Here is a 16,130-nt window from a genome sequence, read left to right as displayed (position 1 = left end):
CGTCCCCAGAGAGTTTACCTCGATCATTTTAGGCGGAATATATATTGATGGATTTGGGTCACCTAACCATTTCAATACCACACGCTGGAGGTGCTGAACGATACGACTTAAAGAGGGCCAATTTGTGAAACTGGGATGGTCTGCTTAAAAAGTTTCAAGTCCATCGCAGGTAAAATCATACAGATATTCCAGTCGATAGTCTGAACCCGTAAAGCCACGCAATCGAAATTTCAGGTTTGCTTTTTTGGAGCCACGCATCTATAACAGTTCACAGTGGATCTTCTCATCCGCATTGCCATAGGAAGACCCCTCTCGAATGCGATATGGCGAAGGAATCGAATCATAATTTGGTCATCTAAGGTTCGATCTGTTCCATTTACGCCGGGACGTGAAGGTAGACGTGAAACCTGCCGTCTATACCAGAGCCCCTTTCCCACCCTGATAAACGTCCAGCAACGGTCGAACTGCCGGGTACTATCTGGACTCGGATCTTTCGTGCCTTCACTGGGTGGCCACTGGAGAGAAATCTATACAGCCCAGATCCATCAACATGAGTGCATATCCCCTCCTTTACCTTTTTTGTTGCATATTATAGAATTTGACGACTTTACCCCAGCAAGCTCCCTATATTAACCAGCCTTACGAGAACCACAACCGATTCCCGTCTCCACCGGGACCCTGGACCCACCCACAGCTTGAGTCTATAAATATACACCAGAAACGGAGGGCCGTGCCCACGGCTGGGGCACAGGGCTGCGGCTCCCGTGTTTCAGCCCCAAACAGCGGGCGGCCACCTCAGGGGCAGCTCTTTGACCGCAGCAGTGACGTGGCAGCCTAAGAATTCGGTGCCCGGGACCAAGGGTGCTGGTGATATTGTCGAGGTTGGAGGGCGCGAAAAGACGACATGGCGAAAGGACCACGCAAGTGCGGGTGGGGGGCTGGAAGGGCTCCACGGGCCAGGGCCAGGCCCCACTGGTAGGGTACGAAAGTCGCGGGGCAGGGGAGGGGAAGGGGGACGATCGCACATCATAATCAAACAGGTATTTTATGGTATTCGGAGAGTACGGTCTAGAAGGCCAGAAGGACTCACATGTTGGGATTGTGGTCGAGTGAGATTGGTGGATATGGCTTATACTTGGGGACATTATGGATTTTGGGGTCCGGCGTGACACGGAAAAGGTGTAAATAGTATTAAGAAAGTGGTATCTTGGTAGTAGCACAAAATGAAAAATGCATGGTCAAGTGGAAAAAAAAAGGAAAGGTCGTCAAAGTCCAGGAAGAAAAAAAATAGAACGGATCGAGTCGCGATCCAATGCCAAAAAAGAAGGCGAAACCATATAGGCGACTATACATAAAAGGAAGGAAGATAAGAAAGAGGGCTGCAACGGTGTCTCGTACAACATGAGCCATAGGGTTAAAAAATTCCCAAATTAAAATGAAGGAGATAAATCGAATCGTCACCACAGGCGCCTTGCAATAAAAGGGAGAGTGCCTCGAGTCCAATGCCATGATGCGAAATATGGGAACAAGTGGAGAGAGCCATGATTATTGTGCAAGGAAGACATTAATCTTGCGACCGGCTGAGAAATCCAAAAGGAGGGTTGAGAATATCCGAACAGGGACTTCAGGGGGTTCATGCCCATGAAATTGGTCGTTCAGGGAGAATGGGATGGTTGGTTTCTCCCATGATGGGAGGGTCGTTGATCAGTGATGGCGACCGTGCGCTCATGTATCGCCAGTCAAAGTGGGCGTACGAGGCAGATAAAAGCCAGTATTCTGATGTTGAGACGGTCTCGTGGTTTTGAATCCCAGTGATGATTCTTTTAGAACCGCGGCCGCTCGAAGCGGTATCTGGGACACGCCCGACGCGACCGTCGTGAGGCCGATCGGAGTGGGATGTCGACGTAGCCGATGAAGATTGGGCCAAAGGGCGCACCCGTCGGGTCCTATAAAACGGGGTATCACCCAGTCCTGTCGACTGGAAGATTTTTAGGTCACCAAATCGTTCGATGTAAGGAGGCAGAAGAAATTATCTTCGGCAATCCGGGAGGGGGAAAAAAAGCTCGCAATACAAGCCAACCGATCACCGTCCGTCGTGTGACCGGTCGGGACCAGAATGACCGTGGCCATGGGCGGACAGCCAGTCCGTGGAGGCCTCCTGGAGGGCATCGGCGTGCTTCTGCTCGTGGCCCATAAGGCTACGCGGCAGGATGTTCTGAATCTCGGCCGCAAGTGCCGAGGCTGTGAAGCCCCGAAGCTCGCGTTCCTCACGCTCGTCCTCCTTCATCAAGCGGCAGATGTCGGTCTTGGACATGTTCTCCCGGCGCTTGCGTCGAATCTCGTGAATTGACCAGAGAACTACCTCCTCGGAGGTGCGGTTGCGAGGACTGCCGTGCTTCGAGAAGTTGCGAACATAGCGACGGGTGACATCGGTTGCCCCGTCGATGGAAAAGGCAACGCAGTAGGAAATCTTGCGGCGCCATCCTTCGGTGTAAAGACGAGGCTGGTCGAAAGCCCCCTCACAGGCATCCACGTGAACCCATCGACGTTGATGTTCGGAGTACACCTCCGTCCAAACGTAATCCTCCGAGTTCCAGACCCAGCGGACGCGGGCTCCGACCGCACGGCAAAACATGCTGAAGCAGTTGGCCCATTCCCCGACGCGGCCACGGCGGGTTTGCAGCAATTGCCAAACATCTGAGTAGCGGGGAAATCGTTCATAGGCACCGCAGCTGGGTTGGGAGCAACGGTACAATTCAACACGGGTGGCGCCACGGGCGGTCTCGTCGGGGCTGGGAGGAGTCATGCCTTGAGCGATCGTGGGCATGGCGCAGGCCGAGCACGGGGGGTTGTTGACGAATTGGAAGAAAGATCGCTTGAACCACCTGCGAAACAAGGGATGTTAGTATGGGGGGCCCAGTGGAGAAGGGAAGGAGGCGCGACGGAGAGGGTCTGGGAAGATCTCGAACGCACCTCAACAATGCTTGAATGACACAATCCTGGTATCCCCATTCCGGCTTGCCACCCACGCTGGCGGCCTGGGCCTGCATAATCTGGCTCCTCTCCTCGGCCTCGGAATAGAGGCGATCGAGAGGAATGACGCACAGGGCCTCGTCCAACAGACCCGGGTTTTCATACTTGGTCGGGGTGACGGAGAGTCCCTTGAGGAGATTGAAGAATTTCAGCGAGGCGGCGTCTTGGGGCGGGGAGGGCATGATGGGCAGGCCACGGTTGCTGGTGGGTTTCGGTACAGAGGTCGAATGCTGGTCGAGGCCCGCGGCGGGAGGTGGTGGCGGCGCTCGCGAGGGCGGCGGAATCGAGTGGCCGGAGGAAGGAGCGGGCGACTGGGACGCGGCTCGTGATCGGGAGTGCTCCTGGAGCTGATTGAATCGTTTGGTGCGCATTAACTGTTCGAACTCGCGGCTAAGCGAGCTGGCATCGTAGGTGTTGGCGGCCATGACCGGCTGGGACGTCGCTCGGTGCTGGGGTTTGCCGTCCGCCATGGTCGGAGAGGATGTTGCAGTTCACCGGGCGGGCAGGCTGGAGGTGGCGGAACAGGCGATTTACTCCAGACTGGACGCAGGTCGAAGGCAGTCGAGCACACACCTGTGTCGGGATCCAAGGAAAGCCGTCGAGAGCGTGGTGTGTTCAAGTGGTAAAGGGGAGAGAGAGGAGAGAGAAGAGAAGAAGGGAGAGCCAAGAGCGTAAAAGGGCCTGGGGAAAGGGCCTTGACGGGGCCTGCTGGGTCCTGCGTACTGCGGCGTACGGTATTACGAGCGTCGTCAGCGCCTCGCCCCAATCACGGGCCCCGCGCCCAAGCCGCGTGTGCGCAACGGAAACGCAAAAAGCCAAGACAAGACCCTTTTTTCCCGTTTTCCCGTAATTTTCCCTGAACACGTAACCCGACCCGGACTTGGCGTTTCTATTAATGCAGCTGCACCTGGCGATGATTACGATGCGTATCATTCTGATGGCAGGCAGAGCCAAATCCTGTTGGGGACTCGTACACCGGGGGCTCCTTGACCCTCTTTGGACTCTTGGAACAGTCGATCTTCAATCTCCGTGCGGCGTACAGAGGACGAAGTATACGACTCCCATCCGGTTGTTTCTCGGCGCCTGTCATGCTGGCCACAGCCGCGTGTTGCAACCCATGGGGATTCCCATGACCTGGCACAGTTTGCCATCTTTGGGGCCTTGGGGAGGGATGTCTGGGAGAGGCTTGTGTGACGTTTGACGCTGGTTTCGATTTGGATTTCGGATCGCGCCAGGGCTTGTACAGGTAGTGGAGAGGATAGGAAGAGTACGACGTCGGTGTCTATAGTATCGAGGGTACCAACGGTACGGAAGTACGCTGTCTATACTGCTTCTACTTCGGATAGTTCCAATCTCGTCCGCGATCAATGTCACTATGGAGAGACTGCAATCGTCGATGCTAGTCTCAGATCGATATAGTCTGGTTTCCTGACCAGGAACTAATCGATCATCGAGATCCCCTTGAATCACGATAGCATACAAATTTCTCCGGCGTTGATACTTAACAATCGAAGCCCCCACAAGAATCAAAAAAAAAGAACCAAGAAAGGGGAGGGAAAAAAAAAAAAAAAAAGAGAATACTGTCAATTCCGTGAGAGAATGATCCAGGATGCGGTGGCTTGGATGTTGATCTTGATCAGAGAGAGAGAGAGAGAGAGAGATAGAGAGAAGAGTCAGAAGCATACGCGTTCAAAGCCTCTCCAATTTCCAGGGCTTCGATGGGGCAGTGGCGGAGACGCGCAAGCGTCCGTCTTGGCGGCCAACGCGATCGGACGAGAGCCTCGTTGGTCTCCACCGCCAGGGCCGCGCTAGTCCCCTTTGGGGTTCTGCTGACATCGTCGTCGTGGTCTTTGGAGGTCTTTGGACCTTTTGGGACCTTCTGGGACCTTGAGAAAAGAAAAAAAAGAAATAAACCCTGGGGAGTCTCCTCTTTAGGACTTTGGGCCGGCCGCACTTTGCCAAGTTTGCATCGATTCTCGTCGCCCATTGGCTTTCGCACGGCCAACCAAGCCTCCTCCACGTCTCAACTGGGTCCTCCTTTCTCCAGGGGGCTTGGCATGTTGCTCCGGTCGCACTCCAGAATATCCCCTGCAAATAAGGCTTGGTATGGCTCGATGTTCCTGTCGATCGGGATGCAACCTGAAGGATGTCTCACTCTCGTGTCCCGGGTTATTGAACGTGAACCATGAACTGGGAGCTGGAAAACCGGGATCCCGCCCCTCTCCCGCGATATGAGCGGCTTTGGATCGGCGACCGGAGAAAGACATCAAAGGAAAACAGAGTCCCTCTTCATCTCGTCGTGACGCTGGTTGACGCAACACCGCCAGATCTCCATCACCAATCACGACGCGTGGGCCCTCGGCGAGTCCACCGCGAGAAGACCCTGAAAAGAAGAGGGTCATCAGGGTCGCCCCGTTATGTTGGTTGATTCGCAAGCTCCAGCGCTTCGTGCCGACACTTTACCCACCGACACGTCGCCCTCGTCCGCCCGATGGGTCTTGACTGGCTTTTTCTTCTTGAGGCTCTCCCCACCCCCTATTGATATTGGAGATCTCGTACATCTCCATGTCCAGGACCGGGTCCCTCTTCGGTTCCCCGACAGGCAGAGAGATTTCCTAGGCTGCTGCAAAAGGTAGTCCCAGATAGCCAGCAAAACAGAAACGAAGGGGAAAACAAAGAATAATAGAATGAGTTTGGCTACGGGAGGGGTTGGATTCGATACTTCCCGAAGGTTATTTTCTTTTTTTGGTATCGACCCATCCTCATTGCTTGCTAGCCGCAGAGTGAGAGAGGGAGGGAGGGAGAGACAGAGAGGGGCAGACGCAGACGATCACGGTTGAACGGTCCGGCGTACCCCATCCAGCGACCCCAAATTGATCTCCTCCAAACGTACGCGTCCATCGGTCGGTACGGACGATGGATGGGTTACGTACGAAGTACGCCAGGGTTATCAAAATACTCCGGATACCATACCCTAGTAACTTCACAGAGCGCGGACCCGACAGTGGAGTTCCATCGACCCTTCTTGGGCTAGTCATGTTCGTACCTGACGACCTAAGCACCGACCTGACCTGACTCCAGTCGCTGTCTCCGGTGTTTCATGCTTAATCCACCGCCTCAATGCCCTGTGGCTATGCTGCGCCGCAATACCTCATAGCGATTTGATATAGATAGATCCTCCTCAGTGCCGGAATTATGGACGATGTCGGCATATATCCTCCTGCTCGACCCCAGTCCATGCTCATCACCAAGGATTCAATGGATCTCATGACACCCCTTCTGGTCTTCTGTTTTTCTACCTTTCATCCCGTTCAGCCTGACCCGCCCTGGACCGCGCTTCGATGGCGCAACCGCCAGCCAATCCTGCAACCCCGGCGGCTTCTGCTGACGGAGCCCAGTTGCCAATCTTTCCGTGAATCGGATCGAACAGACCCAGTATGATCATGAGGATTACGGTGCGAAAATACGATCACACAGCAGCATTACCTTGCTCGGGAGCGGAACCACCTGACATCGGACCCATCCGCTATCTGCCAAAATATGCGTGCGTATACTACGAACACGTCCAAGCACTCGTGGTCGTCCACATCATGATGGTGCGTCTTCTCTCGCGAAAGGTCTCAGGATTTCCGCAATCACAGTACTCAAAAAAGCAAGGACATGACGTGCCCCCAGTTACGTTAGAAGTAAACGGCTAAAGGGGGGGGGGATAAGATTACTCCCGCCTTTTGGGCTGCTGGTGCCGAGCCGTCGGGCCAATTCGAATACGCCAAGCAGCCAAAAACCGTCATCGTCGTCAACGGACCAAATTGCTCATCCCGCGTTCTTATTACTGTCAAAGTGATATGCCCTCGTTATGAGGTAGGAGATATGGAGCTACGCAGTCATGAGCCATAATCACGGATTGAGTCTCTAATTTTTTGGGTCACGGTCCGCGCCTCACGAACCCTCTCCACGCTTTCGCTTCGCTCCGCTCCGTGGACCATGGACCATTACAGTCCGCCACAACTAGCAAGCAAATCCAGATATTGCGACGTATACTCGTGGCTCCGACCCTTGCCTTTCATGCCCCCCCCCCCCCTCCATCATACAGCCAAGACCGACACGCAACCAGGTGAAGATCGATGCGCAAATGGCTCATCCCAGCTGCATCTGGCTCGACATCTCAGTCGATCCCAGTCGATCACCGACCTGTACCATGCGCATGACGTATTTCGACATGAGAGCAGAGACCAAACTCTTTAGAAAGGATCATATTTGAAAATTTCGAGAAGGTACTAACTCAAACTTCAAGAATTTTTTTTCTTTCTCTCTGGTCCACCAGCTTGCGCTACCGCGCGTTAGCTCTGCGCTTCCGCGTCACCAACCCCCAACTTGGCCCCTCCGCTCATGACAGACTTACGTGCCACCCCATTTTAGTACGCTGACTCAGCGGTCATCTTATGAAACAGCTTTTTTCAGTCACGCTTTGCTCCTGGTGCTCAGGCTTGCCCGGTCAAGAAGCGTTTACGCGTTTTTACAGGAGATGGGTTGCACTCGTGGGTCGACCGACGAGGATGATGATGCTTTGGATCCCCCATGCGTCTATCCGCATCCTCGATCCTGCAGAACACCTCACTCAATTAATTAAGGTCAACAAGCTGCGGATGGCTCTCCTTGGCTGGCCTGTTTCTCGATTGATTAGTGGGCATTCTCGTTCTTATCATTTGGTCGTTAGTCCCTCCAGATACCCTCGTCTTTCATGAGAGATTCCTAGACAAGCCGCTCTAGCTGCCTCTTTCCTTACTTCCGGTGCTAGACTCAGCCTAGGAATGCCGTTTCGATCCGAGAGTCGGGGCGTTGCAAGAAGACCCCTGAACGAAAGGAGTCTGAGCGTATCCTGCACCACAGCCTCGACTTGCATCCGGCTCATGACGCGGTCATAGGCTAAGCACATCATGGGGACCGGACGCGTGGGTTTACCTTGATTCTCTCTATTCTCCTGACCAGAGGCAAAAATCATTCGCTTGGATTCAGCTGTGGGCTTTTACCGCATTATCCTCATTTGGGGGTGCATCGCGCTAGAAACGCAATGAGTTTGCCTGGTCAGGGCCCTAGAGTCGTCAGCGATGCCGCGGCGCCGAGAGCTCATCTGGTCCGGAGAGGGGCCGACGATCCAACTATTGAAGACTAAGTAACCAATCTTGTGGCATCTATCGTGATGATACCATCTATGTCGCATGCATCCGAACTAGTGCGTAGGTTTCTTTTCTGGGTTTCTGGGCTGCCTAGCTTCCAATTGGCCATGGGTTGTATCTGATTGAAGCCCCGAGCTCCCGCTACAGAATTTACCCGACAATGTGGCCCACTCGTTCAGATAGTGAGCTTGGATGGATTCACTACGCATTGGTCGAACAGCGAACATTCAATGTTTGTGGTTTGACCATTAAGAATCTACGGCTGAACTTATTTCTAGTCAATGTAGTAAAGCTCCGCATGGAGACAATCTCTATGGAATATTATTGTTGAACCTAGGCTCTTGTTTTTGTAAACGTTCATGGCTTAGAGAGTGTGGTGACGATTCATGTAATTCTAAAAATCCATTTCGTTCAGGTCTATTCTGGTGATATATATTTTTGCACCCCGAGGACTGTGCTGCACTACACTACACAAGAATGCTGCCTGTGGTCAAGCTTGATGATGGCCTTTCGCCAAAGGAATTCGCATCCTATATACGGCGGATGAAATATAACTCTTTCCCGCGGTTGTAGCTATTTGATTACCGAGAACCCAAGATGACATCCTGAATGACTTTGCTCTTTCGCTGTTTGGTTGCCCATCGAGAGCTCAGGCAGCAATTAGGTGTTAACCTATTATTAAATGGAGAGGAACTCACCAGACCCTTCTTATATATATAGAGACACCTGTAGAAAGGGATACTTGAATATTCTATATACATGAGTCTAGTCCTTGGTTCACAAATATCAAATCTCCATTGGAAGGTTCAGGTCGTAGTAATGACCCAAATTGCATCAACGGCCAAGGGAAGACGAATGTCCAGGCTGCTAACCAGCGGGTATCAACTGATTAGTATATACTAGGCCCTGAAGCTATCAACCCAGTTGGACGGCTCTTCTCTCTCTCAAAACGCTCCTTCAAAAGACATTTGATTCAATCTGTTCAACCGTTTTTTTCTCTCCGCCGTTTATTTCATATATGGCTCTCGAACTGCCATGTTTCGCCGCTATTTTAAACCCCCTTTTGTACTGTGTACAGAAGGAATCTAGTGACCGACTAGCCCTGCGTCAAGCCGTTTCTGGGTATAGCAGAATGAAGTATATCGCCCGTCCCCTACCTCCTGCATACAGTCTTATGATAAGTTATTATGATTATTATGGTGATTATTATATGCAGGGGCATCGGGCAGCAACTCCCCCGGGTGATGGACCAAGGATCTGTCGAGCATGCCAGGGCAACTACTACCTCACCCTCATCTGACAAGTCCAAGTGTCTTTCCCCTCCGAACTTCCCCCCTCCAATCCTTCCACTTCAAAGTATTGAACAATGACCCTGTCTAAGAACCAACACCCAAACCTTGCCGGTGACTTGACAAAATGACAACGGTTTTCATCGCTTCCCTGTATGCGCCCTGTCTATTTCCCTGTAGAGTCTCACCCGACCACCTTGACACTGACGGCTTTCTAGCTTCCTTCCGTACACCATTGATTTCAAGAAAGCCAACCAGAAGAGTTCGCGTCGCAAGTATTCACCCAGCCATGGCGCTGTTGACGGGTCTGGCGCAGGCCCTATTGTCGGACGTCTGCCGCGTCCCCGGTCCTGCAGCTTGACACTGACCCCCGGCGCAACGACCGAAGACGAGAAGGTGTTCAAAGGATATGCTTCCCAGGCGGCAGGCGAAATTCCGATCGCCGACAACCCCAATGGACCAGGGCCCAGTGAACCCCGCGCGGTTCCCTGGGGTCGAAGTCGCAAATTCAACCAGCCTTGGTCGAAGGCATCCGCTCACCCGGAACCGTCCATCCTGAGTCGCCCGAGTTCGCAACAAGGGTTGAAGGATTCCTCCAAAGCGGGTGCTCGGAATCGGCTAGTCTCGGATCAGCTAGGAAGTCCTAGCGCCATGCTCTCGGCTGTGGATTGGACCGTGAAGGCTGCTGAACAGGGCCACGGGGGACTGCAGAATGCCATTCATGCCGCCGAAGAAGCAGGCGTTCTGCACAACAAGGTGTGGGTGGGGACCCTGGGCATGCCAACCGACTCTCTCACCGAGCAGACGCGAGATGTCATTGACGAGACGTTGATGGATGACTACGAATCCTTGACGGTATTTGTGGGGGACAGCGAGTTTGAAGGCCATTACGCCCATTTCTGTCGGTCCGTACTCTGGCCAGCCTTCCACTATCAGATGCAGGAGACCCCTCGCCATACGGAATATGACGACTACTCATGGAAGCAGTACCTTAAAGTGAATGAGGCATTCGCGGAAACAATTGCTGGTCACTGGCGGCCGGGAGATCGTGTATGGGTACATGACTACCATCTTTTATCGCTTCCTGCGTTGTTGCGAGAGCTGTTGCCAGATGCCGAAATAGGATTCTTCCTACATACTGCTTTTCCCTCGTCCGAGGTCTTCCGCTGCTTGAACCCGCGGGAAGCGCTCTTGGATGGTCTTCTTGGTGCCGACCTAATTGGATTCCAGACCGAAGAATACTGCCACCACTTTCTGCAATCCTGCAGCCGGCTTCGTAAACTTGAGGTTTCTGACGGCGTCCAGGTCAATGACCGGTTTGTGCAAGTCCGAAGCATTCCCCTGGGTATTGACTATAAATCACTCAATCTGCTACGACAATCGGTCGAGGTCAAAGACTGGATCGCCAACATCACGGCCAGGTATAATGGTAAACACTTGATCGTTGCTCGAGATCGTCTGGATGTCCCTGGCGGTATCAAACAGAAGCTCCAGGCGTATGAGCTCTTTCTTGAAACATATCCAAAATGGAGAGATAACGTAAGTCTGATTTTGTCCTCGAGCCGACGCAAGTTTTGGAAAGTCTTACACAGTTTCCTGTTCTAGGTGGTCCTTGTGCAAGTGGCCTCATCGGCCTCTGAGATCCCAGAACTTGAAGCCCAGGTTTCCAAGATTGCAATGAGAATCAATTCTGTTTTCTCAACACTTACTCATCAGCCACTCGTCCTACTACCACAAGACATTAGCTACTCACAGTTTCTTGCTCTTCTCAGCGTAGCCGAAATATTGATGGCCACAAATCTCCGCGAAGGCATGAATCTCACCAGCCATGACTTCATTCACTGTCAAGACGGCGAGCTAGCCCCTCAGAAGCATGGTTCCCTCATCCTCAGCGAATTTACTGGTAGCGCATCCATATTTCACGGTCATGAGCTTCTTGTCAACCCATGGGACTACAAGCAGTGCGCAAATTCTATCAACAAGGCACTAGAGATGTCTCCGGACCATAAAGAACGTAACTGGCAATTCCTTCTTGATCGCAAGGCCCCATATACTGCGCTAGCCTGGTTTACATATCTACAATCCGCTCTTACAGAGGCCCACAGAGTGCAACATCCTTATCCCTACCTCGCCATAATCGAAGGTAGTCGTCGTAGCTACGATTAGGGACCAGTCTACCGAGAAAGCCACTGACTTGTTTCCGTGACTAGCGACACCCGAGAAGATAAGGCTTTGTTCAGATGGATGAAGGGGCTGGCATTTACTATCGATGTTATCACTACGTGGTTTAGCTGCTATTTATTGTTAGGTGTACAACGGCTGCTGGTACTATACAAGAATGTCAGATGTCGAGGCTTGATCTTGTGGGTGCCCCTTCTGTACCTCGTGGACTCCATGCGTGTCCATCTCAGCACGACTGGGACGTTCTGAACTGAAGCCTCCGGCCTGATATGATATACGGTTATCTGTATGCGTTACTTTTTTATTCACGACTACATGGTTCTACTGTTTCCTGAGAAAGTCGAGTAATGGGTCGTCCCCAAGAGCTTTGCCTTCAGTGAGCTCCGAAATATTCTCGGTGTTTGTCTACACATGTAGCAGAGATGGCGCGAAAGGGTTTCGTGTCAGAATCTTTTACATGCCAACGACTTTGATTCATATAATTCATCTGATGATGTGGTGTGCTTTATAGTAATAGAGTATTAGATGAATAACGAGTTAGATCAATTCGAGGTGTGATTGCCCTCAATAGAATTTCGTTTTCGTAGTCGATTCCACTACCACGCTCAACGGGTCATAGACCAAGACCCAAGTATCAAGTACAGCACAGAAATCGTCGAGATAGAACCGAATGTCATCAAAGAAGGGAAAGGGAAACAAAGACATCCACTCTAGATGAGAACTGGAGAGCGGGGGTGTTTGAGGAACCGGAAGATGGAGGGATGGAGAATCAGGCACGGAGAAGTAGAAACGAGACTCCGATGATGAGAACAAGCAATGCGAACATGATGGGATTAAAACATGTTAAAACGTGTCCGCGCCAGGAGGCGACCTAAGAGATTCGGAAATTGAAGAGAAAAATGAAACTTGAACGCAAAAACGGTTGGATCTTCAATGAACCAGCCATAACGGGAGCTGTAGTATGCTGCGAGGAAGTGCAGGACAGAAGAGAAGGGAGAAGAAAAAATCATTCAGAAGCGTCGGTCTTAAAAGACCAGGGTTCAATTGAACCCAGGGGTGAATGGTTGAAAGAATGTCCCCGAGAAAAAAAAATTGAAATTTGGGTCTTTGAGGGCACGATGAAATTAACTATGCGAAAATGCACTTAAAGTTACAATCAAACAGAACAGAACCATAGCCGTGGGGTTGGAATAAACATGTTAATCGTAAAAAGTCTGTGGCTGGCAAGGGTTGCTTCCTTCTAAGTGGGCAGCCTTGCCTGACACGGGGGCTGAGTGGGAAGTAGGGTGCCTGAGATCCGCAGATCCAAGGTGGGAATGAGTTTCGGCGGGACTAGAATGCAATGCTTGCGTTCTTCAGGCGCCAGCGCTAGGGTTTTGGCTATTATCCTTCGATGACGAAGCTGAGTTCGTGCTTGTTGATATAAGTGTCGGTGCAACGCGGCGCTTCTTCGATTGTTGAATCGGCAGAGCTGATTCGGAACCCTTTGCCTCTTCCTTCTCCGACTCACTGGCAGTAGGGGCATCTCGCTTTCCGAGGACACTGGACGTGGTTGTGGTGCTTTGCTGAGAAGTAGTATTCGGCAAAGGCGTTTGTGGGGGTGTGCTGAGCGGCAAGGTTGGAGGCTGCGAAGAGTGTGTTGCCGTTACCGATGGAACCGAGCCCAATGTTGGAGTCGGATTGTTGACGACAGCTCCTGACGGCTGGGTAGATGACGGGGTTGCGACTGAGCTAGCTGAGTTAGATCGCGCAGGGCTGGCTGGTGGGACCTGGGAGGTGGTCGCAGTGGCTGGGCCGCTGCCTGTCGCCTTGACTGGAGAAGGCACGTAGGTTGGAGTTGGCAAAGGCGTAACGTTTGCTGACGTTGCGTTTGAGCCGGAGGGGTTTGGAACTCCAGGGATTGGCCCTGTCCAGTGCTGGCCGAGCTCGCCTGGTGCGAAGGAAAGATGAGAGCAGAAGCCATCCGAAGAACTCATGATGAGCGTCAACCCATCGTTCGACCTGTGCCTAGTCAACTCTGGAATAAGGTGACCGGGAGCTGGTGATGTACTTACCAAGTTAAATCGGTGAAGGTGGCAAAATGTAAGTTACTCACAACACATAGAGGGGTCTGTTGCTGTGTATCATAGATAAGAACAGCGTCTTGTGTTGCCACTGCATAGACCATGCGATAGGGAAGAGCGAACACAGGACCCGTTGCGTTCTGGTCAGTATCGCCGCCATTGCCATCGGTTTTCGACGACGGCTGTGTCTTTGACACTTCAGCTCCTGTTGGAGCAGTTGATGGGGGATCCATCTGGGGGTGGCTCGTTGATGGCGCACTTGACGACACAACAGAGTCAGGCAAAGGCGGAAACATCTCTTCTCCAGAAGCCAACGTTAGGGATTTGGTAGTTTGGGCGCTTTGCTTTAGTGTATAATAGATTGGGGAGCACTTGACCGCTACTGACGGTTTCTTGTGCCCTGGAAGATGAGAGATGGGAGGCTTATTGAAGCCAGCCCGAGTGTAGATATACACTGTGTTGATGATGTCGTCCGTAGTTTTTGAAGGATCTGTCGCTGAGACATGAGAGGTCTTGTACTGACCAGCTGGTGTGAACAAGAGACTTCCATCTGGAGCAAATGTTAGCCGGCGAAAGAATGAGGTAAAAGTTTCGTTAGCATAGATGCTGGCATTCTTGACTCCCAGTCCGCCAAGAAGGCTCGGCGATGAGACCTCGAGGGGTTTCACCGCTGGCAGCGGCAAAGATGGGGCGGGAGACGCGGAACGTCGGATCGAAGGAGAAGAACCAAACGAGGACCGCCGGCTATGAGAAACCGGAGGAGGATCCATTGGTAAGTTAGATATCATCGGGGTTCCTGGAGTTGACGGGGCTGGTGAAGCGATAGCAATTGAATTGCCCGTGCTCTGTGACGGCCTGCTGGTCGGTTCTGGGGCAGGACTGCTGGAAGCGATGCGTTTGGCAGGTAGGTCCATCTTGAGAATCTTGCTATAGGATTGCAAGGTGAATTGACCATCCTTGTTCTTCAGGCTGTAGATGTGAACTGATCGATCGGATGACTGGGTTGCAACAAATTCATTCTGTGGATCCCAGGCCACGCCTTGCACATAGTGGGAATGTTCCGCAATCTGCCGTACCATTTGCCCTGCAAACTCGACTGTCAGCTTTCTAATGTCCTGAAATGGGGATTCTCCAAGTGGACCGACCGGTTTGAGCGTTGTAGATCCGGGCAATATTGTCCATGCTTCCGGTCATGATAAAGACACCGTCGGGAGACCAGGCCAGGTCATAGATCTCCGCTCCTGATGAGCGACACATGTGTTTCACTCGCCAGGTTTCTTTATCGTCAGATCCATCCTCCCCGAATCCTGGCTGGGACTGGACCTCTGACGGCACCCAGAGTAAGACATTCCCATCATCTCCGGCCGATGCTAACATTTCTCCTGCAGTCTTGTCAGAACCCAGTTGGAAGGAGGGGGACATAAAACCGGTATCATACCCTTGGGGCACCATCGGACCACATTGACGGCTTGTGTATGCTTGACCAGCGTGCTGAGGTATGTCGCCTTTCGTTCTTCACCGGTTGATTCAACTCGCCAGAGCTGGGTAAGGCTGGGTTAGATGGATAGGGAACGAGGCAGGGCAAAGGGGAGGGACGACGAATACGTACTCGAACGTTACTGTCGCTACAAAGAAAAAAAAATGGATATTAGCCCGGGAAAGTGTCGTCCAGTCATCATATGAGCACTTACTTTCCGGCGGTTGCAAGACGACCCTTGCCATTGGGGTCGAAATGGACAGAGTAAATGGGAGCATTGTCGTTATGCCACGAGATGAGCAGCGGGGAAGCCTTCATAGTGTACACTGCAGCTCACAGGGCTGTTCTTCAGGATCACTGATCCTAGGAAAAAAGGGCGTACCAGGCGGGCTGTCACACTGAACTGGCGAGCTTCAATGAGGTTTCCCCGTCCCGAACAGCCAAAGGGAGAGAGAGGGAGAGAGACAGTGGATCTGACAGGTGACGATGGATGTAGAAGGTCAAAATCGATTAAAGGGAATGTGAACGACGAAGATTGTCAGCCAGAGAGAGAAGGGAGGAGGACGAGAGGTGGTGGAAGAGCGTCAGGCCGGTGATGATGCTTTGAGTTGTTTGCGCGGGAACGCGACCGGCGACCGATTAGATACGGGGGGGCCGCCAGTGAAAGGCGGCTGATTTACCACCACTTCCGGCGATTGGCTTTGATGAGGAAGGCCAGTTCTATGCCAGGACTAGATTTCAGAACAGGTCTCTCATTTGCGAGACTCTGCTGGCCTAGATTCATGGCTATCAACAGTTCAGCCCTTGTGCTTCGTTCTGCCGTGGACAAAGCAGATCCGCAATATACCAGGATCGGGACGAGATAGAGAGAGCCAAAACCAGAAACGCCCTTATGCCATTTTGCCAGTCC

General features: G+C 52.2%; 3 protein-coding genes across 3 annotated transcripts; 1 reads left to right on the top strand and 2 right to left on the bottom strand.

Moving 5' to 3' along the window:
- Window positions 1–2,083: 2,083 nt before the first annotated feature.
- On the bottom strand, window positions 2,084–3,503 carry png1 (peptide-N4-(N-acetyl-beta-glucosaminyl)asparagine amidase; the record flags this gene model as incomplete). Its single annotated transcript, XM_057080849.1, has 2 exons — window positions 2,084–2,885; window positions 2,974–3,503. 2 exons carry the CDS (start codon window positions 3,501–3,503, stop codon window positions 2,084–2,086), a joined length of 1,332 nt encoding a protein of 443 aa, XP_056931177.1.
- Window positions 3,504–9,626: 6,123 nt separating this feature from the next.
- Window positions 9,627–11,665, top strand: N7462_009134 (trehalose-6-phosphate synthase; the record flags this gene model as incomplete). Its single annotated transcript, XM_057080848.1, has 3 exons — window positions 9,627–9,652; window positions 9,718–11,038; window positions 11,105–11,665. The coding sequence occupies 3 exons, from the start codon at window positions 9,627–9,629 to the stop codon at window positions 11,663–11,665; spliced, it is 1,908 nt and encodes a 635-aa protein (XP_056931176.1).
- Window positions 11,666–13,035: 1,370 nt separating this feature from the next.
- On the bottom strand, window positions 13,036–15,538 carry N7462_009133 (uncharacterized protein; the record flags this gene model as incomplete). Its single annotated transcript, XM_057080847.1, has 6 exons — window positions 13,036–13,681; window positions 13,735–14,827; window positions 14,889–15,125; window positions 15,182–15,284; window positions 15,353–15,368; window positions 15,435–15,538. The coding sequence occupies 6 exons, from the start codon at window positions 15,536–15,538 to the stop codon at window positions 13,036–13,038; spliced, it is 2,199 nt and encodes a 732-aa protein (XP_056931175.1).
- Window positions 15,539–16,130: the final 592 nt, after the last annotated feature.

This window comes from Penicillium macrosclerotiorum, assembly GCF_028827735.1.
Source record: "Penicillium macrosclerotiorum strain IBT 26536 chromosome Unknown utg000008l_segment0_segment0, whole genome shotgun sequence".
NCBI lineage: Eukaryota > Fungi > Ascomycota > Eurotiomycetes > Eurotiales > Aspergillaceae > Penicillium > Penicillium macrosclerotiorum.
Note: the sequence above shows the minus strand (reverse complement) of the source record. Positions and strands in the feature narration are given on the sequence as shown.